The sequence below is a fragment of the Elephas maximus genome, chromosome 10 (genome assembly GCF_024166365.1).
Source record: "Elephas maximus indicus isolate mEleMax1 chromosome 10, mEleMax1 primary haplotype, whole genome shotgun sequence".
Taxonomy (NCBI): Eukaryota; Metazoa; Chordata; class Mammalia; order Proboscidea; family Elephantidae; genus Elephas; species Elephas maximus.
Genome location: NC_064828.1, coordinates 79,892,482 through 79,915,036, shown reverse-complemented (window position 1 = coordinate 79,915,036; position 22,555 = coordinate 79,892,482). Strand labels below are relative to the sequence as shown.

The 22,555-nt window shown below is 43.4% G+C and overlaps 1 protein-coding gene across 5 annotated transcripts in view; it reads right to left on the bottom strand.

The window, feature by feature from the left end:
* PLEKHH1 (pleckstrin homology, MyTH4 and FERM domain containing H1) overlaps positions 1 to 22,250 on the bottom strand; it is a 59,368-nt gene extending 37,118 nt beyond the window's left edge. For 2 of the 5 annotated variants that reach the window (XM_049898874.1, XM_049898876.1), the window contains exons 1-2: positions 21,994 to 22,250; positions 13,480 to 13,638 (exon numbers count right to left, since the gene is read on the bottom strand). In XM_049898874.1, coding sequence (XP_049754831.1) covers positions 13,480 to 13,605 — 126 coding nt within the window. In that variant the 5' untranslated portion in view covers positions 13,606 to 13,638; positions 21,994 to 22,250. The remainder of the gene's footprint in view (positions 1 to 13,479; positions 13,639 to 21,993) is intronic. The other 3 variants (XM_049898879.1, XM_049898875.1, XM_049898877.1) reach the window with 2 other exon arrangements.
* Positions 22,251 to 22,555: the final 305 nt, after the last annotated feature.

Below are 22,555 nucleotides of genomic sequence, written 5' to 3'. Positions count from 1 at the left end.
TTATTTTGCAGATGGAGAAGCCAAAGTCCAGTCAAGAAGAGAACGTATCTCAGTCTACTTCTCAGTGGCCTGGTCCTGCACCACCTTCATGAGTGCTATATTTGAGTCCATTGTTCTGGCTACGTGTCAATCCATCTCACCAAGGCCTTCCTCGCCTTCGTTTACCCTCCACTTTACCTTTTCTAGTGTTTAGTCTTTTCTCATGACATGTCCAAAGTAAGTGAACTGAAGTCTCACCATTCTCACTTCTAAGGATCATTCTCGTTAAATTTCTTCTAAGACCGATTTATTCGTTCTTCTGGTTGTCCAAGATATATTCAATATTCTTTGCCAACACCACAATTTGAATCAGTTCTTCTCCTTCTTTTTTTTTCATTATAGCAAGCATTTCCCCCCTCAAGATTTTATTATTCATCCCTTTAGGGTATGTCGTCACTGAAACAGATGGAATGGCAAAGCCTGGGGTTTCCACTCTGCCCTGGGCTGCCATGTGGTCCTTGTTGCTGCTGACCCTCCCAGTAATTCTTATCTCAAAGCATTCTGTAGTCATTTTTAGGCTGGAGTTTTCTTTTTTCTCTAAAACTAATGTCTGCACATTGAAAACGTTCTGAACTTCTTGTAAAGAGAGAAGTGTATAATGATCATCTAAGCATCCCCTACCACACTCCAACAATTATCTACATTCTGCCATCCTTGTTTGAAAAGAATATGCTTAAAATCATGTTTCCCTCAGTTTAATAAAAATAAAATTTCTCTAACCGCTGGTGGCGTAGTGGTTAAGAGCCATGGCAGCTAACCAAAAGGTCCACAGTTCGAATCCACCAGCTGCTCCTTGGAAACCATATGGGGCGTTCTACTCTGTCCTATAGGGTTGCTATGAGTCGGAATTGACTCGACGGCAACGGGTTTGGTTTTTTTTTAATTGCCACGGGAGTACTCCCAGGTGTGTCTGTGCTCACATGTCATTTTTAGAGTTTCAAAGGGCGAATTCTTCTTTTAATGCAGCACCAACCCTTTTCACAAGGGTAGATCTTCCTTCTTCACCCTTACTTAAAAGGCCACCCCTGGAGCTCTGAAATGCTCTAGCTATGGGTGGGCCACCCATTGTTTGGGGTCAATTTCTCCTCTCAGAGGGTTACCTAGAACCATGTCCTCAGCTGCCCTTTTAGCTGAGACCTCTGTGGGTCTGGGGTGGCAAACCAGCAAAAGAGGTGTCAGGTTTAGGCGGCTGACAGGGATCCTCTTTCACCAACTGTGACTCACACATAGGACTCATAAGTTACCCTACAACTGGCTGTAGCAACCTGATAAAATGCACTTGGCATTGATGTGCAATTTAACCTTCATGTCCACGGCTCCTTGTTACACTTGGTGATGCTGTGAAATAGCAGCCCCGTGGCAGCAATCAAGGTAGCCTGGGTTCTCCTGCACACGTACTGGGCAGTGGCCTGAGCTAAGAGCCATGCCATTCTGAGTCTCAATTTTCCCTTTAAGAAGGGGATTCAACATTCTTACCATTGACTTTCACCCATTGGAGAGAATGGTACAGAGAAGAACTCTGGCTCTGGAATCAGACTGGCTCCATCACAGTATGGCTTTAGATAATTCCTTCACCTTTCTGTGCCTCAGTTTACTCACTAGTAAAAAGAGGATAATGACAGTATCTGTTTCCTAGGGTTGTTGTGAAGATTACACAAGATACCCCATGTAAAGGATATGCATGACCTGGCATTTACTGAACAGTTTATAGATATGAGCTATGTGTTGGTTTTCCATATGCAAAGATGGCACTTTAGGGCTAGGGAGACCAGTTTGCCTGGGACAGTCTGCTGTATACCTGCTGTCCTAGCATAATTTGCAATTTTGTTGTTGCTGTTAGGTGCCGTCGAGTCGATTCTGACTCATAGCAATCCTATATACAACAGAAGGAAACACTGCCCAGTCCTGAGCCATCCTCACAATTGTTATGCTTGAGCCCACTGTTGCAGCCACCGTGTCAATCCATCTCACTGAGAGTCTTCCTCTCTTTTGCTGACCCTCTATTTTACCAAGCATGATATCCTTCTTCAGTGACTGGTCCCTCCTGAGACAAATCACCATCCTTGCTTCTAAGAAGCTTTCTGGCTGTATTTCCTCCAAGACCAATTTGTTTATTCTTTTGGCAGTCCACGGTATATTCAATATTCTTTGCCAACACCATAATTCAAAGGCATCAATTCTTCTTTGGTCTTCCTTGTTCACTGTCCAGCTTTCCCATGCATATGAGGCGACTGAAAACACCACAGCTTGAGTCAGGCGCACCTTAGTCCTTAAAGTGACATCTTTGCTTTTTAACACTTTAAAGAGGTCTTCTGCAACAGATTTTCCCAATGCAATGCGGCGTTTGATTTCTTGACTGCTGGTTCCATGGGTGTTGATCGTGGGTCCAAGTAAAATGAAATCCTTGACAACTTCAATCTTTTCTCCATTTATCATGATGCTGCTTAGTGGTCCAGTTGTGAGGACTTTTGTTTTATGTTGAGGTGTAATCCATACTGAAGGCTGTGGTCTTTGATCTTCATCAATCGGTGCTTCAAGTCCTCTTCACTTTCAGCAAGCAAGGTTGTGTTATCTGCATAATGCAGGTTGTTAATGAGTCCTTCTCCAGCCCTGATGCCCTGTTCTTCATATAGTTCAGCTTCTTGGATTATCTGCTCAGCGTACAGATTGAATAAGTACAGTGAAAGGATACAGACTTCAAACCCAGCAGTATCTCCTTGTTCTGTCTGAATGACTGCCTCGTGGTCTAGGTACAGCTCCTGATGAGCACAATTAAGTGTTCTGGAATTCCCATTCTTCGCAATGTTATCCATAATTGGTTATGATCCACACAGTTGAATGCCTTTGCATAGTCAAGAAAACACAGGTAAACATCTTTCTGGTATTTCTCTGCTTTTAGCCATGATCCATCTAACATCAGCAATGGTATCTCTTGTTCCACATCCTTTTCTGAATCTGGCTCGAATTTCTGGCAGTTCCCAGTTGATGTACTGCTGCAGCCACTTTTGAAAAATCTTCAGTAAAATTTTACTTGTGTGTGATATTAATGATAAAAAAAAATACTATTCGATAATTTCCGCATTCTTTTGGATCACCTTTCTTTGGAACGGGTAAAAATATGGATGTCTTCCAGTCAGTTGGCCAGGTAGCTGTCTTCCAAATGCCTTGGCATAGACGAGTGAGTGCTTCCAGCGATGCATCTGTTTGCTGCAACATCTCTATAGGTATTCCGTCAATTCCTGGAGCCTTGTTTTTCACCAATGCCTTCAGGGCAGCTTGGACCTCTTCCTCCAGTACCATCGGTTCTTGATCATATACTACCTCCTGAAATGGCTGAACGTTGACCAATTCTTTTTGGTATAATGACTGTATTCCTTCCACCTTTTTTGATGTTTCCTTTGTCATTTAGTATTTTCCCCATAGAAACCTTTGTTGTATAATTAGCAATACAGCTTCCTTCCTCTCAACAAAATGTACTGGTTTAAATGATAAAATTATATGGTCATCCTATTTACGATCCATCTACAGGAAGAATGGGTTTTAAGCCAGAGGGGGCAACTATTAACCTACAGAAGAGTCTTATGAGACCTACTCAGTGAGTGAACTACATGGTGAGTGCTGTATGCGTTCAGCCTATACCTATATAGCTACACAGCGCCACTTGCTCTGTGTCTAACACTGTTGAAGCACTTTACACATATAAACATATTTAACCCTCATAATAATCCTAGGAGGCAGGTCCTATTATTATGTAATAAAAAGCAGAGAAGTTAAGTAACTTGCCAAAGGTCACATAGCAAATACAGGGCAAAGCTAGGTTTCTGGAGCAGTCTGGTTCCAAGCTCTTAGCCACTGTGCTATATATTGCCTCTCACATATCACATAAAAATCCAAATTCCACATAAAATTCCCCATTTCCAGCTTCTCTTGAAAAATTAGAAGATCTGGCCACATTAGGGCTACATTTCACATGGCAATAAGTGGCCTCCTCCTTTAGATGTGCATGTTCCCTCTAGCTCTCATTTATCTAAGTTGCCTGTAAGCATCTGAGAAGGTCATCACGCTTGGTAAAGTAGGGGGTCAGTTCTAGCTATTAGATGGTACTAACTCTACTGTAATCAAAGACAATGGATTTCAACTTTTTTGGGTGGCAACAGACCTTTTCAATTGATATCATATGCTTATTATCAACTATATAAAATACACCAACATAAACTTGCTCTAGTTTCTGATTGAAGAAGAGAGGGGAAGGAAGAGCTCAAAGTCTTATCTGTGGGTTCCACCATACTCCACAGCCCCAGAACTTCCTCAGGGCACCAATACGGGCTCAAGGCATCTGCTAGAAGGACAGCTGAATGCGGCTCACAGGTAAAGGCCATACCAAGGTTAGTGGCATCAGAACCACATATGGAGGGTGTTATAATGCAGAGTCCTGGACCTTGCCCACAGGTTTTTTTTTGTTTTGTTTTAGTTAAGTCTGAGGAAGTAACCATTGGAATGTGCTTGAAAAGAAAATCCCAGATGATTCTGATGCAGGTGGTTCACAGACCACACTCTGAAAAACACTAGGTGGGCCATAGAATGAAAGCAAAACTGACTCCTTTGGGGGTAGAACCTGGGGTTGTGGCCCCACTAGCACAGGGCTCTTTTTGAATGGCTTTACAGTAGTAAGAACCCTATCAATACTATGGTTCTTGGCAAATACTACAATGGGCAACAGCCTTATAAAGAATCAGGGGTTAGGAGAAGAACAATCAAAATCTCTCTCCCTACATGTACACACACACATGCACAGACACAGAGGTACACCAAACACTGAATGAAAGTTCTGGAAGGCATCTGTTTCCAAAGCAAATCAGATCTGTCAGCACAGACGTCTGCTAAGGCATACTGTCTGATAACTTTATGCAGACTTCAACATATTTCCAACTAGTCCTGTCAGTCCTAGTAGTCTCCTTTTACAGTACCTAGCCTTTTCAGAAATTATGAAGTACTTAAGGATATGTTTTCTGGGCCTTGTGTTCGATCCATACATTGGGAACCTGGTGCCTACACTGAACTGCTGTCTCTGTATAATCCATGGTCTGAGGTGGAAGTAGCAATACTCATTGTTCTTTTGTTTAAGGGAATTGAACTGAACCATTTATACATTCAAAAAAAATTTTTTTGGACTACAAATTTTTGGTATATAAAATGTGAAAGTGGTTATTTCAAAATCTTGGTTGGGGAAACTGGTAAGGGATTCTGGAAATAAAGAAGTGCATGAAATCTTCAAGCTAAATAAAGACGGGTGTTCTATTATTTCTTCCATTATAAATCCACTCAAATTCCTTTTGAAACCAGATAGGAATTACATAAATAAAAAAATTAAAAACATATTAGTTCTAATATTAATGTCATTTATTCATCATGCAAATTCTTTACAAAGCTCTTTTGTAAATAGATATTATATCCCTGGTTTTCAGGTGAGATAACTGAGGCACAGGCTTAAACAAGAATGGAAAAGCCCCAGAATCAATCACATTTCAAATATCCATCTACACAGCCTCTTAGGAGAGACTGATCTGAACAGCGCTGTGACTTCTCCAGCAGGCCAAGAAAGAGTTGCGGGAAATAGCTCCCAGTGAGTACAGCAAGAAGATGTGGATTCTAAGATATCGGCCACTCCCTCAGACTCCTCTACGGAATGGAAAGTGAGTCCACAGATAATCTGGCTCTGGAATGGGGTGGCCCTGGTAATCTGGGTGTCCATGACAGCAGCACACCAGACCTTTAGAGATACAACAGCAAAGCCAAGCTCTAGTACCACCTCTTCTCCTTACCCTTCAGCTAGCTCTCTCTTGTCCTTAGGTGAGGGGTTAGCTGGTATCCTTTATGTTTCCTCTTAAAAAAAAATTTTTTTAGCAGAGTATTTCACTTCCAGGAGCACTGGTGGTATAACAGTTAAGTTCTGGGCTGCTAACCAAACAGCTGACAGTTCGAACCCACCCCGCCGCTCCGTGAAAAAAAGACCTGGTGATTTGCTTCCATAAAAACTACAGCCAAGAAAATGCTATGGGGCAGTTCTACTGTCATGTGGGGGTGCTATGCATCAAAATCAATTCGATGGCACCTAACAACAACAACATTCCACTTCTAGAATAGCAGTTGTGTAAGAGGGAGTCAGGTATGAGTAGGTTGTGTGTCGGGGAAGGAGTAAGAGCAAGTCAGGAATTCTTCCAAGCCTTAGCAGCCAGTGGGCAGTACCTGATCCCAGGCAGAGAAGGTCCCCAGGAAGCACCAGCTTTGCTCGCCCTGCGCTATGGCCAGCAGTGAGTGAGTGGTGCAATCTCTCCCTTCCCAAAACCGGCAAGCTGCACTGCAGAGAGGTGGAGGGGGCAGTTGGGCAGGGGGCTGACCAGAGAAGCCCTGAGTCTAGGGACCTAGCTGACATGGCTCACCCAAATGAGTGAGTACCAATGACGACTGACAAGTTCTGGAAAGAATCACAGAGACTGCACCAGGGCTTGGCCCCATAGCATCTCTCCTGGGAAACCTGTATCATTTCCTCCTAGGATCTGAAACCTATCTTGAATCTACTGGGAAAATCTCTTGTGAATTGCTGAACTTGTTATACCGGCCTGGGGGTGATTGCTGGTGGCAGGCACAGTCCCTGACACTGAGCAATGTGGTGTGTGTGGCCTTAAGTATTCCTGCTGAGGGGTACAGTGTCAGGCTAATGTCACAGCCCTTTTTCTTACTTAAATCTCACCCCGTGATCCCTAGTCGAGATTTATTTCTGCCCCCCTTCCCTCCCACACCCCTAATCTTTTCTGCCCTCTGTCTGCATCTTTCCTTTCTTCACTCCCAACTCTACCCAAGTCACACTACAAGCCCCCAACATTTTACTTTGAGGGAAATGTGGTTACATGACAATCAAAGGAAGCCCTGACAGTCCTCGAAAAGTAAACACAGAACTACCATGTGACTCAGCAATTCTGCTCCCCCATATATACCCAAAAGAATTCAAAGCAGGGGCTCAAACGCACACTTGTACACCAGTGTGCATGCCAGCATTATTTACAATAGCCAAATGGTGGAAACAACCCAAGTGTCCACAATAACTGCATGGATAAACAAGATGTGAAATATACATACAATGGAACATTACTCAGTAAAGAGAAATGAAGTTCCAATACATGCTTGGCGTGGATGAACCTCGAAAATAAGCTACAGTGAAATAAGCTAGGTACAAAAGGACAAACACTGTATGATCCCATTTATATGAAATATCCAGAGTTGGTAAATGTACAGAGACCAAAGTTTATCAGCAGTTACCAGGAAAGCAGGGAGGGGGAGAGGGGAATTCATTGTCTGGGGGGTACTTCATTTCTGTTATGGGTGATGGAAAAATTCAGAAATGGATAGTGGTGATGGTTATATAACATGATGAACGTAATTAATCTCACTGAATTGTACATGTAAAAAAAGTTGAAATTGCACATGTTTTAAATGGTATTTTATTGTGTGAAGGTTTACACAGCAGTTTAGTTTCCCATTCAACAATTTTTACACAAATTGTTCAGTGACACTGGTTACATTCTTCCCAATGTGTGAACTTTCTTATTATTTCCGTTCTGGTGGTTCTATTTTTATTAATCAAGTTTCCATGTCCCCTTACCTTCTCATCTCTGTTTTAAAGTAATTGTTGACTGTTTGGTCTTATACGGAGCCCTGGTAATGCAGTGATTAGGTGCTTGGTTGCTAACTGAAGGGTTGGCTGTTCGAACCTACCAGCCGCTCTGCAGGAAAGAGATGTGGCAGTCTGCACCCATGAAGATTTACAGCCTTGCAAACCTCACAGGGCAGTTCTACTCTGTCCTTTAGGGTTGCTATGAGTCGGAATTGACTTGACAGCAATGGGTTTGGTTTGGTTTTGGTTGGTCTCATATAGATGATTGGTCTCAGATGATTTTTGTAAACCTTTTGTTACATATTTTTGTACCACACAGTCACATAGCCACACACACAAATCAACGGTAAACAAATAAATAAGGCAGCCTTGAAAAGAGGAGGTAGATATTAGGAAAGTTCAACTTATACAGACCCAAGAAGCTGTAGAGAAAGGAAGTATTTATAATGTGTTTAGAGCTTTCCAGTTATTCCTTCAACCCCTAAGGAATAGGAAAGGGAGGCACTTTAAAACGTTTTTATTACATAATATTTCAAGCAAACAAAAATATATGAAGAATAATTTTTGAAAGCACATATATCTCCCATTCAACTTCATTAAATCTTAATTTTTTGTTATAATTTTTTCAGCTTTTTTTCTTAAGAAGTATTAAGGTATACTGCAGATACAGTTGTGTATTTCCCCCCAATTTTATTCTCCTCCCTCTAGCATTTATCCTACACTTGGCTGTGTTTCTATTTTTATCTCATTTGTATGTACCCCTAAACAACAGATACTACTGTTTTGCAGGTTTTAAAACTTTATGTAAGTTGTATTAACTGTATATATTTTTCTGACCTTTTTTGTTCAGCTTTGTTTTTTGAGGTTTATTGATCTTATACATATAGCTCCACTTCATTCATTTTAACTGCAATGTAGTATTCTACAGTACAAATACACCCAGTGAGTTTATCCACTCCCCAGTTGGTAGATATTTAAAATATTTCCAACTTTTCATATATTCAATAATACTGAATAAGCATTCTTGTACATGTCTCCTTGTAACTGATTTATTTTATTTCTATAATTTTATGCTTTCTATTTACTCCATTTTTCTCTTTTTTTTTTTTTTTTTTTCCTATCTCTCTCACTGCCTGGACTTGATAGACTTTATTTCATTTCCCTGGGTTACTAATATCGAAAGTTATATATTCTGTTTCTATTGTTGAGTTATTATTCCTATTATTCTAGGCTTACAGACTGCTAGCTGTTCCCTAATACCTTTTTCCCCTTCTCTCTCATTTAATAGAACTGTCAAGTTTTAGCTGAGCACATGGTTATCCAGAATAAAGACTACATTTCCCAATCTTCCTTGCAGCTGGTGTGAATAAGTTTTGGCCAATGGAATGCGAGCAGAAGGAATGTATACAAACTTGGGGTCATGTGCTTAAAGAGAAGAGGCTAGAATGTAGACATCAGAGTGAACCATCTTCAAACATGCAGAAGGCTGGACTGTTCATATCTGGAATGTTACATAAGAAAAAACTGTCTGTCTGGTTTAAGCCACTGTTATTTTTTGTTCTTTCTTTCAGCAGCAAAACTATAGCCCAGCTAATATACTAAAAAAATAACTAGGCATGGATTTTCTTTTCATTTATCCTACTTAGACTCATTCTGTTTCCTCGATTTGAGGCTTCATATCTTCCATCAAGTTTGGAATCTTTTAGCTATTATCTCTTCGAGTACTGCCTCTGTTTCATTCTCTTCTCTACTTCTGTAATCTTATTTGGTATCTATAGAATCTTCTTCTCATTCTAGCATCTACATCTCAGCCTATCTCTTTGTGCTGGATTCTGGGTGATCTCCTCAGGTTTATTTTCCTGTTCACTAAGTCTGTCTTCGGTGGTGTTTAATCTACTATGTAATCTGTCCCTTGAAATTTAATTTCAGTGAAAATATTTTAACTTCTAGAAATTCTGTTTGGTTCTTTTCCAAGTCTGGCTGACCTTTTTGCATAGTACCTTGTTCTTTTCTCATATTTTCAATTTCTTTGTATCTTCAATAGTTTTAAATGCATTCACTTTATAGTCTCTTGCCAACATTTCTATTATCTGAAGTCCTTGGGGATCTAGTCCAGTTGTCTGTACCGATGGACTCTCATTCACTGTAGATTATTTCCTCAAAGAGTTATTAATTTTAATTAAACATTCATCTTCTCTAAGGCTTTTTTCAGGAGCCCTAGTGGCACAGTGGTTAAGCACTCTGCTACTAACTGAAAGGTTGGTGGTTTGAACCTACCAGCCACTCCATGGGAGAAAGATGTGGCAGTTTGCTTCTGTAAAGATTTAGGGAATCTTTGGAAACCTTGTGGGGAAGTTAGTTCTACTCTATCCTATAGGGTTGCTCTGAGTTGTAATCAACTTAATGGCAATATGTTTGTGTTTTAAGGCTTTTTTCTGTGGGGATCCTGTGTGATTTGGGTTTAAGTCTTGTTTCTCCAGAGAGGTTTTATGTCTGTTTCTACAAGTTTTCCTAGTGGTACCACTGGCCCAGAACTTAGAGTTTCCAAGTGACATAGAGGGTATAAATGTTAAACTAATGTTATCATCAGGCTCTCAGGGGAGACTTTTCTTTTTGTTTCTTCTACCCAGAGCCTTGATCAAGGCTGAGGAAGTTTTTCTGTCATCTCCCTGTGCTAGTGGATGATTTTCTTTTCCTTGTCTACCTTTTTGGTTTAGGACAAAGCCTACATTGGACTTTGATATTCCGGACTTTAAATACACGTCTCAGATACAACTTTAGCCTCCGACTGGCCAGACCTCATCTCTGTCTCCACAGATGTTAAAACTCAAATCTCAACTCCTACATTACTAAACGGAGGCCAGCCACCCCACCTTGCCCTGCTCAGCTGCCTGGGTTGAGTACTACCCTGAATTTTCCTCTTAGTTTTGCCATCTGAGGACTTCTCTTACTATATTCAGTGCTCAGCTCTGCATTTAAAAGGATATTTGAAATACTGAACCCAGTATTTCTAGGTCTTTCATAAGGTGAAGGTTATGTTTATTTTGTTCTCCACACTACTACAAACAGAAGTCTCTTCCCTTTGAGGTATGTTTTATACCAGCTGGTTGAGTTGATCCCCACTTAGTCTTTCCTTCCCTTGTACCCCTTCGCCAATACCATATCCTAAGCCAAGACTCTCAAACTTTATAGTGTATGAAACAATTTTCTGGGAGCTTGTTAAACATGCAGATTATTAGCAGCAGCCCTGGAGACCTGGATCTAGAGAACTGGAGTGGTGACCAGAAATACACATGTTTAACAAGCACTCCAGGTGGCTCCAGGTGATGCAGGTGGTCCCAGGACCATACTTTGAGAACCAGTGTCTAAGGCATGTGTCCCTCTCCCTGAGGTGACTGAATTCTTCCCTTCCTCTTAGCAGTACCTCCAGGCATCCACAGGAACCCTGATGGTCTGTTTTACAAAGCCTGAACTAGAAGACGGCACTGGCAACAGATCCAAAGTTCACGAGTTCTAGTCAAGGCTAGTCCAGGGCTACTCCCTTCAACTATAGAAATGCAGAGGTGATGCAACTGACTTGTCTTTCTGGGAGACAGGGTTGTGGGGCTATCAGTACAGTAGATCATGTATGCAGGCCTGACTAATCAAGACTTTGACATTATTTGGAGAAAAGTGGGCTAAATTTTACCTTTGTACTATAAAAGAAGGGTTTGCTAAGCAGATTGATACTAAAATCAAAATTATAGAAAAAATGGTTTATTCACTTAAGATATAGATATAAATACATAAAGTGTAGGTCTTCATTCTCTAGATGGGCTATGTTCTAAAATACCTCTGTAAGTCAGCCATTTGGAATGTATTTTTCCATAGAAACATTAGGAATGGTGGTCAGTTTCCCAGATCAGTCCACTAAAGTCTGCAAAGATAATAATCATTCCCATTTAAGAATCCATTCTGTGCCAGGACCTTTATATACATGATCTCAAATAATCCTCAAAATAACTCTGAAAGGTAGACATTTTGTGTCCCTGACTTAGGGATGAAGGAACTTGCCCACAATCACATAGCTAAGAAGTAGCAGAGCCAGCTGGGCCTGTGTCCTTGTGCTTAATAGGGAGTGAGCAGTAGAATAATAGACCCTCCACTGCAGCCACAAGTGACTCAAGAGGTGACAAAGGACCAAATGATTTGTATCATTGCTTTAGTGTGCCATAAAAAGCAGCAGAGGGGAGAAGAATGCAAGATGACAGTTTAGTAAACTGCTTGGATTTTGACCTTTAAAAAAAAAAAAAACACTACCTTGTGGGAATGCAAAAGGGTACAACCATTTTGGAAAACGATACAGCACTTCCTTAGAAAGCTAGAAATAGAAATACCATATGATTTAGTAATCCCACTCCTAGTAATATACCCTAGAGAAACAAGAGCTATCACATGAATAGACATATGCACACCCATATTCACTGTAGCACTGTTCACAACAGCAAAAGGATGGAAACAACCTAGATGCCTGTCAATAGATGAATGGATAAACAAACTGTGGTACATACACGCAATGGAGTACTACGCAAGGATAAAGAACAATGATCAATCTGTGAAGCATCTCACGACGTAGATGAATCTGGAGGGTATTATGTTCAATGAAATAAGTCAATCATGACAGGACAAATATTATATGAGACCACTACTATAAGAACTCATGAAAAAGTTCATACACAAAAAGAAACAATCTTTGATGGTTATGAGGTGGGAGAGGGGTGGGGATGGAAAAACACTAAATAGACAATAGATAAGTGGTATCTTTGGTGAAGGGTAAGACAGTACACAATACTGGGGAAGCCAGCACAACTTGTACAAGGCAAGGTCATGGAAGCTCCACAGACATGTCCAAACTCCCTGAGGGACCGAATTACTGGGCTGGGGGCTGTGGGGACCATGGTCTCAAGGAACATCTAACACAACTGGCATAACATAGTTTATAAAGAAAATGTTCTACATTCTACTTTGGTGGGTAGCATCTGCAATCTTAAAAGTCTGTGACTGGCCATCTGAGATACTCCACTGTTCTTAACCCCCTTCAGGAGCAAGGAGGAATGAAGAAAACTAAAGATACAAGGGAAAGATTAGTCCAAAGGACTAATGGACCACAACTACCACAGCCTCCACCAGACTAAGTTCAGTACAACTAGATGGTACCGGGCTACCACCACTGACTGGTCTGACAGGGATCAAAATAGAAGGTCCTGGGCAGAGCTGGAGAAAAATGTAGAACAAAATCCTAACTCAATAAAAGACCAGACTTACTGCCCTGTTCCAGACTGAAGAAACCCCCAGAGTATGGCTCTCGGACACCGTCGTAGCTTAGTAATGAAGTCACTCCTGAGGTTTGCCCTTTAGCCAAAGATTAGACAGGCTCATAAAACAAAACAAGACTAAAGCAGCACACTAGTCCAGGGGCAAGGACTACAAGGCAGGAGGAGACAGGAAAACTGGTAATAGGGAACCCAAGGTCGAGAAGGGGAGAGTGTTGACTTGTTGTGGGGTTGGCAACCAATGTCATAAAACATTATGTGTACTGTTTTTAATGAGAAGCTAGTTTGTTCTGTAAACTTTCATCTAAAATACAAAAAAAAAAAAAAATACTACCTGGGGTTTCATTTTGTGCGTGTAGAAAAGCTTCTCACTGAAAGTTTACCTTTCTCAACTCTCCCTCTCTGACACAGACTTCTGCAGTGAGGCTGGGCAGCTACTTGCTCTCTGGGACTCACCTTGTCAGCCAGCAGCTCCCTTATCTTACTGGCCTGTAGGCGGAACCGGAAAAGCTGGGTCTCCAGGGCCAGGCAGCGCTTCTGCCAGTCCACATTGGCCCGGGTCTCCACCTTGAGTTCTGCCATGATGGAACCAACTTCTGAATATTCCAGAATGCCCTGAGAACCAGGATACAAAGAGAGGAAATGATAAGTAAATGTGTGAGGAGAAGCCATGTGGGGAAAGCAGAAGGAGGCCAGAGGACAGAGAAAATGGGGCTGGGGAAGGGAAGTGAGTCCACAGCTCATTGCTTTTCCTCTGCTCCATTCCCACCTCTCATAGCCCAGGTGGCCGGCTCCATCAGAAGTTAGCTGAACAACTTCAGAAATCATGAGACTGAGGCAGAAGAAACCTTATGGAGAACTTAGTCTCACTTTCACAGAAGAGTAGGACTCATTTGTTTATTCATTCACTCATTCATTCAACAAATATTTAGCCATTCAACTAATTATTTACATGCCAAACACTCTTCTAGGCACTGAAGATACAAAGATAAATGAGAAGTCTCTTGTCCTTGAGTTTTTCAAGGAGCTCTTAGGAAAATCTAATGACAAAACTTCAACATAGTCACAATTGCTAACAGATATATGGATGAATCAGGGAAGTAGAGAAATAGAGCTGACTGGGCTGCAGAGGCAGGGGGAATGGAGGATGGTGTTTAGAAAAGACTTCAAGTACGTAATGGATTTATCCAAGCTCACATAGCTAATCAGAGCCAGAGCTCTAGTTCCTAGTTTAGTTCTGATTCTACTACACCTATATAGAGTTCAACATCCCTAAGTGATGCAAAGAGTTAACACACTCAGCTGCTAACGCAAAGGCTGGAGATTCAAGTCTACTCAGAGGCGCCTTGAAAGAAAGGCCTTGCAATCCACTTCCGGAAAAGGAGCCATTAAAAACCCTTATGGAGCACGGTTCTACTCTAATACATACCAGCTCACCATGAGTTGGAACTGACTTGAACGCAACTGGTTTTTATAGATTTCACACAGGGAACAAATGGAAAGAAAATGTAGCCTTTTGTATTCCCTTGACAATTTTTCTGTTTAGTTGGGATTCTGACAATTATCATTGAACGATCCTGCTTTGGAACTGATTCTCACCCCCTCAAGTTATAAAATTCAAATCAGAAAACTGCTAGATATTTTGCTGTAGCTTCTAGAGTAAGCTACAGTCTTTGGAAAAAACTTTATATAAATCCAGAACAAATCAACCAGACACCTATAATATTCCCAGCCAGGAGAATTTAACCAGATGCCTCCTAGGGATAAGGACAAGATATTTTAGAGTAGAAAAACTAGGTTGGGGATGAAGAAGATGCATGAATGTGGGTGCCAGAGAAGACACAGGCACAGAGTGAACAGAAAGGAGAGACGAGATGTAAGACACATCCATCACCAGGTGTTTTAATTTTAAAACATCATCAGATGTTTTAAATTACTTTCTAGTAATCATTATGCTCAGCAATAAGTGTAAACTTGGTCTGTCCCAAACCACGCCACGTAGTCACCTTATGCATTAGATAATTCTAAGGAATTACTGTTAACTCCACCCAGGCAGTCACTTTAAGAACCCGAAAACCAAACCCGCTGCCACTGAGTTGATGCTGACTCATAGCAACCCTATGGGACAGAGTAGAACTGCCCCATACCATTTCCAAGGCTGTAATCTTTACAGGGAGCCCTGGTGGTATAGTGGTTAAGTGTTCGCTGCTAACCAAAATGTTGGCAGCTGGAATCCACCAGCCACTCCCTGGTAGAAAGATGTGGCAGTCTGCTTCCGTAGAGATTCCACCACCCAACACTATAGAGCAGAGTAGAACTGCCCCATAGGGTTTCCAAGGAGCGGCTGGTAGATTACAACTGCCAATCTTTTGGTTAGCAACCGAGCTCTTAATTACTACACCACCAGGGTTCCTTCGTGGTCACCCTAGTATTAGATAATTTTAAGGAATTACTGTTAATTTTTTAGGTTGATATTATTTTTAATATCATCTGCTAGAGATATATATGATTTACAGGTGAAATATGTCTGGGATTTGCTTTAAAATACTTTATGGTAAGGGGTGAGTAATGTGGGGAAGATATATGAAGTAAGATTTGTCAAAACGTTGATAATTTTTAAAGCTAAATAATGGGTATCTAACCAAAACCCAAAACCAAACTCTTTCCCAACGAATTGATGCCGACTCATAGTGACCCTATAGGACAGAGTAGAACTGCCCCATTTAGGTGTTCTTTAAACTGGTCTCTCTACTTTAGTATATGCCTGGAATTTTCCAAAATAAAAGTTTGTTTAATTTTTTAAATCCCGTTTCCATTCTTTAGGAGCCACCTGGCCTCAGAAAACCCAGCCATCTTCTGTGCTGTTGCCTAAATACTACCATGGTCCCTCAGTGAGCCTCTACTTGATATTTGATGGGTGAATCACCAATATTGCTTCCTACCTAATACCTGACTTTTACAAGTATATGTCCTTCATTATACACTACAAATAGTTATCATTTACTGAGTCCTTCTTGTATGTAGGCGCCTGTGGCCATTTTGATCCTCGTAACACCTATGAGGTAGGCACCATTGTCCAGACTTTCACATGAGGACACTGAACAACAGAGAGGTTAACTCAGAGAGTTATACAGCTAGTAAGTAGCAGGGCTGGGATTCTGGCTCCAAAGTCCTTGTTCTTAACCTCTGTACGATTTGTTGTTGTTGTTAGCTGCCATCGAGTCGGTCCCCGACTCAACCCTATGCATAATGGGACTAGACCATTGTGACCCATAAGGTTTTCACTGGCTGATTTTGAGAAGCAGATCACCAGGCCTTTCTTCCTAGTTTGCCTTAGTCTGGAAGCTCCACTGAAACCTGTTCAGCACCACAGCAACATGCAAGTCTCCAGTGAAAGACAAGTGGTGGCTATGCCTGAAGTGCACTGGCTGGGAACCGAACCCGGGTGTCCTGCGTGGAAGGCGAGAATTCTACAATTGAACCACCACTGCCCTCACTGCCTTCCTTACCCATCCAAAAAATGGGAAGAACTCCGATTTTACAAAGAGTTAAGTGGACCGTTAAGAGTAAGAGAAATATTTCATAGGATCTTTCAGAAGCCTACTTTATAGCCCAGATTTTCCAAGGCATTCTGGTCTCAAATATTCTGATACTGTAATCTCCATAAGCACAGATATTTATCATGTGTCCCTACTTTACATCTAACAAATAGGGTCCATGGACCTTACAAAAAGGCCCAATGATTAAACCACTGATGGATCCAGTGTCTGAGTCTTTCAGTTCTGGGCTCCTCAGAACACTGGATATATGACCTCAGCCCTGCTGTCCCGGAACTGTCATCCCGAACAATCCCGACATTGTGACCTCCCAGCAATCCCCACCTCAAAAGACTGGGACCAACTGGAACGGGCAGGAAGACAAAAGACAAAAACAAAACATGACCTTCTCTGAGCTAAGATCACAGCTGGAAAGACAAAACAGAACCTTGTGGGGCCTCCAGAGAAGGCCAGGAGGCTTCGTGTTTGATTTTCTTTGTCCTTTAAGGGAGCTTTGCTTTTCCTTGTATAAATAAAAAAGGTGGCAGATCTGAGACTAGGACTGCGGAGTGTGCGACCTAGCCCAGGGCTAAAGAATTAGCAGTAAGATCACCCAAGTAAAACCAAGGGGCAGGGAGAATTTAATCCTTTTGTGCGGTTGAAAGAGTTTGGTTCATTTAATTCCCTTATTAATTGTCAAAGCTGCTGCTCAGGTTCCACGGGGAGAGTGCAAACCCAAATCATGAAAATCTCCAGGGACTTTGCAAATAAAATACGTCATTGGTCTCTGCCTCTCTCTGGTGTCTGAGATTACACCTGGACTTCAGGGAGTGCTCTCCCCAATCCAGCATCTTTGTGAGATCACAACTCTGCACTGATCAAATGGTCTAGTTAATCCTCTCCCTGACTTAGGGATGCTGGCGAGGTCCTGAGGAGCTTGCCTCGGCATGTGGGGAGAGTTACGAGTTTTCAAAAACAGATCTGCAGCAAGCTGCCTGCTGCCAAGTCCAAGGCTCAGAGGCTCTTCCGACAGAAGCAGGTGGTAGGAGTAACAGCTACAAAACGAAGGATGGTAAGGGAAGACAAAAATAAGCTGAATCTCACTTGCTAAATCACCTTGCACTTACCTGTACTTCCCATAAAGATGCACAAGAATGAGCAGAAACAAGTACTTCAGATTTGCAGAGTAGCTTTTACCTTTTCAAAGCACTGCAACATTCATTATTTCTCTTATTATCCTCTCAATAGCCCTGAGATGGAGAAGGATGAATGTAATCATTCCCAGTGAACAGATGAAAAAACTCATCACATCCGCGACTCGCTGAGAGACAGAGCTCAGTAGTAGCAGAGCTGGACCAAGAATCCTGATCTCCCAACATCTAGAACTGCCCTCTTTCCCTGATGATGCTTCAGTAGTGGCAGTAGATGTCTCCAGCTACCAGGCTAGCCTAACACAAACACAACATTAATGGCAAAAACAGATGGGGAAATGAGAGGAGGCAAGTGGGTGGGGAACAAAAACCTGCTCAATTGTTTTCTTCTTTTTTATTCTGGAAAGCTTCAAACACATATAAGGAGAATATAATACCTCTCCAGGTGTCCCCCTCCCCCATGCAGCTATAACTGTCATCAGCTCATGGCTACTCTTATAAAACCCACTTCTCTTGATTCCTACTGGTGCCAGCATCCTAAACTGCTTGACAGCTAAGAGTCAAATAGTTGCCATGGCCTTGGCACCTGCTTTCAAATTCCCTAAATCCTCCAGCACCCTGGCCTGAAAAGCAGAGGCAGGGCTAGGGGTAGGGTGGGTAGTGGCAAGAAGGTACAGGGAACCCTTGGGTACTTTCAGACCCTGGGTCTGTATGGGAGAAAACACATGTTTGACCAGAGATCTCTCTGGCAAGCTTGGGGATTTGACTAGAAATTCCCAAAATGCTGAGATTAAATTTAATTCAATTAACTTTTGTTAAGTGAGGCCTATGTATTTTTTTTTTTTTTTTTTATGTATAGGTTAAGGATATGCAGATGAAGAAAGATGCTGTGGCTCAAGTGGCTACAATCTGACTATCCTGATACTTCCCTGCAAAGGGAGCCAGTCAATACAAGAGCCTGAAGGGAAGTCGCTGCAGGTACCAGAGCAACCTTGCATCTACCTTGCAGAGGGTGCAAGGGCATCAGCAGGTAACGTCTGGGCCTCTGTTATGGGAACAGTCTCCACTGGGCTCTACCCTGCCATCTCACCACGGTTCGCTCCCTCTGTAATTTTTGCTCGTTAGTAACGGGCCACCACCATATTCTAACAGTGCTCCGTTAGGCTACGTTTGATCCCCCTTCCCTTGTTGTGGGAAAGGAAGAGCTCTGTAACCCCTTGCTGGGGACAGAGCTGGGACGAGGGTGTAAGTAGACACAGAGACATAAGACACAGCTCCTTCTGACCAAGCCAACAACACACATGACCTCTGTGGGATGCTGAGCATCACAGTTCACATAGTGTTGGGGAGACAAAGGAAAAGGTGAGCACATTCTAGCCTTCAGAGATCTAAATGCTAAGAGAAGGAGCAAGGACCACCATGTACAGCCTCCACTGAGAACAAAATGGTCTGAGAAACAGCAGAGCATAGCACTTAAGATCCTACTCCGTGGATCCAAAGACCTGAGTTTGACTACCAGTTCAGGCACTGATCAATCCTGTGATTTTGAACAATTTGCTCACCTTCTCTGAGTCTGTGTTCCCTTCTTTGGAAAGAAGGGTAATAATACGAGGCTGAAGCATATGAAACTGCCAACATTTAACCACTTTCTTAGCTACAAAAACGGCAATTTCATGTGGTTCAAACCAAGGCCACCTCATGCAGGATTTTTTTTTTTTTTTGAGAATTAAAGAAGATATTACTACAGCCTGGTATACAGTAAGCATTCAAAAAATGACAGCTATTGTTATTATCAGCAAATAAAAGACAAACTAACAGTGCCCTGGACTGACGATGTATGTGCTCACCAGCAGATCCACCCTGACGAGGAGACTGGCTGATTTTAAAAAATTATTTTATCTATTTATTTTAGAATATTGAACAAGTGGGTATATGATGCAGAGTAAGGGTTCTTCCCACCTCTGTACTTCAGCCATAGTTCTCCCCAAAGGCAACCACTGTTATCAGGCTTTTGTGTGTTCTTTCAGAGATACTCCATGCATATACAAGCATTCATGTATGTTATATACACACAGCCACACACAAATGGTGGCACACTATACACACTATTCCTAACAATATAACAAAGGAACCCTGGTGGTGCAGTGGTTAAGCACTTGGCTGCTAACTGAAAGGTCAGAAGTTCGAACCCACCAGCCGCTCCCAGAGAGAAAGATGTGGCAGTCTGCTTCCTTAAAGATTGTTGTTGTGTGCCACTGAGTCAATTTCAATTCATAGTGAACCTATAGGACGGAGTAGAACTGCCCTACGGGGTTTCCAAGGCTGCAATCTTTATGGAAGCAGACTGCCACATCTTTCTCCCGCTGATGGGCTCAAACCGGTGACTTTCAGTTAGCAGTTGACCGCTTAAACACTGTGCCACCAGGGCTCCTTCCGTAAAGATTACAGCCTCGGAAACCCTATGGGGCAGTTCTGCTCTGTCCTATAGTGTCACTATGAGTCAGAATCAACTCTGTAGCAATGGGTTTGGTTTAAAAATATAACTTAAGAGACCTTCCTATATCAATATACATATCTGCCACACATCTCCCCCAACATGCACATGTTCCATTGTGTGACTATTATATGATCTTATTTAAGGGTCTCCTATTGAGTTTATTGAGGGACATTTGGGTTGTTTCCAACCTTCTGCTAAAATAAACAACGCTGCTGCAAATATCCTTGTACATACGTTACTCACATACCTCAGAGCACATCTGAAGGATAAAGTCCTAGAAACGGATTTGTAGGGTTAAGTGATAGACATTGTAAATTGCCAGGCAGTCCAAATTGCCCTCCCCTGAGGTGGTCCTAATCCACCCTCCAGCCAGCAATAAGTGCCTATTTCCCCACAGTGCAGATCAATCTTGAATTCGCTTTTGATGGCAGGGAATGACAGTTCAGCTGGGCTGCCCCAGAGAATGCAGGATGGTGGCTCTGCAAGCAGCCAGCTGTGAAGTCACCCTAAACAGGGGTGAGGGAAAACAGCACCTTAACTCTGCCTCTCCAAAGTACTGTTCAACCCATGAGCAGCACAGAGTTCGGCATACAGATACCCTCTCAGAAAAAAGAAAGGGAATAGGAAAGAGGAACACACAAGGGGGGCGTAAGGTGGGAGGTACATACTTCTTCCCAGTAGCTGGTGATTTCTGAAGAGGGCAGCAGGGGCACATTTTTTCCGCTCAGTTGTTAGATTCAATGAGATTGGGACCACAGGGGTATCCCATCATAATCCAGCTGTGCACAAGCCCCCTGTGGCAGACAGGGGACCAAACCCCAAACTGGGAATTTAGAAGACTTGATTTTGAGTCTTGCCTCTTCTACTTTTTAGCTATATAACCTTGAGCAAGTCATAACTTTTCTGAGTCCTCTTTTTCTCCTTTGTAAAATGGGGGTGATAATACAGGAAAACACTGGAATTAATGTTCTACAAAGTAGTGTCATGTTACCAGTGTCTGGCACACAGAAGACGGTCCAAAAAGTTGGATGAAGGAATCCATGATTCTTCCATTGAAAAGAGTTACTAAAATGATCTTTCAAGCAGGAGTTTAAGCTGGAACTAAGGCTCTGTCCGGAAGAGTTTTATTAGGTGGCTTGGTAGTAAAAGCTTAAGGAGGAAGTATCCCGGAGAAATCCAACAGGGAGAGGATTTGACTCCCAGATTAGGGTCTTCACTGCCTCTGCCACCCTTTAAGGCTCCCTGGCCCCTGGTGACTGATTCCTCTCTAAGGCTCCTAGGACTCAAAGCTCCTGGTACCATTCGGCGCCCAATTTGTTTTCTTTTCTGCTTGGCTGACCTGCCCCTAGGAGTCAAGCCTGACCCAGAAGACTCCTAAAAAAAAAAAAACACCCAGAAGTCACAGAAGAAATAACCCAAATTGAGGGAGAAGAGCGGTAGGGGTGAACGCGAGCGAGCACGGACTGCAAGGTAGTAGGTAGGTAGTTGGCAGGCAAGCTCCGAGGGGCCCTGCGGGGGCAACTGGATCGAGCCGGTCCCAAACTCCGGAGCGTCCCCGGGAGGGGTTACTCCTCGCCTCGCGGCCGGTCTCGGGAAGTCCCCGGCTCCCCGAAGCCTGCCCCGCGGCTCCCAGCGCTCTGAGCTCCTGGGAGCTCGTTTCCAGGTACGGAGGCACCTGCTCGGGAATCGCCCTGCGGCGCAGGGGGAGCCGGCCCTCCCCGCCAGCCGAAACCCTCCCCCGCCAACACCTCCACCCCGACCACCCCCGCCCGGCGGGGGCGCTCACCTTCAGCGAGCTCGCGGACGTCCACGCCGCGCACCGGCCACCCGGGCGCCCTCCGCGCGTGGCCACCACTGACCTTGCGCTCTTCTCGCCGGAGTCAGGAGCGGCCGCCGGGGCTCCACCGCCCGGCAGCAGGGGTCGGGTGGGCGGGGCGGCGGCGGGCCGGAGCCCGGAGGCTCCCGCAGGCTCACCGCACAAAGCCGAGCTACGCCTTTCGGCGTCCCATTCAGGGCTCTCGGGTGCTCCCTCCTCCCCGCCCATGCTCCTCCCGCTCCTTAAAGGCAGAGCGCCTGGCTCGGAGCTGCAGGCGGCTCCCGGAGAGGCACAGGAAATGACCTCAGCGGCAACAGCCTCCCACCTCTCCGCTGCGCTGGGCTCGGTCTGGGGGCGGCGGGGTGGCTGCGGGGTCCTGGGGACAGTGGGGGTCTCCCGGACTCCGACCCTGAGCTCTCTGCGAAGGCCGCCCCAGTTACACCCGGGAGCGGCCAGGGAGCTCTGGGGATTCGCTCAGTTCCCAGCTGGCAGAATGAGGGACAAGACCCTTCTTCCCACCCAAGGCAGTTCC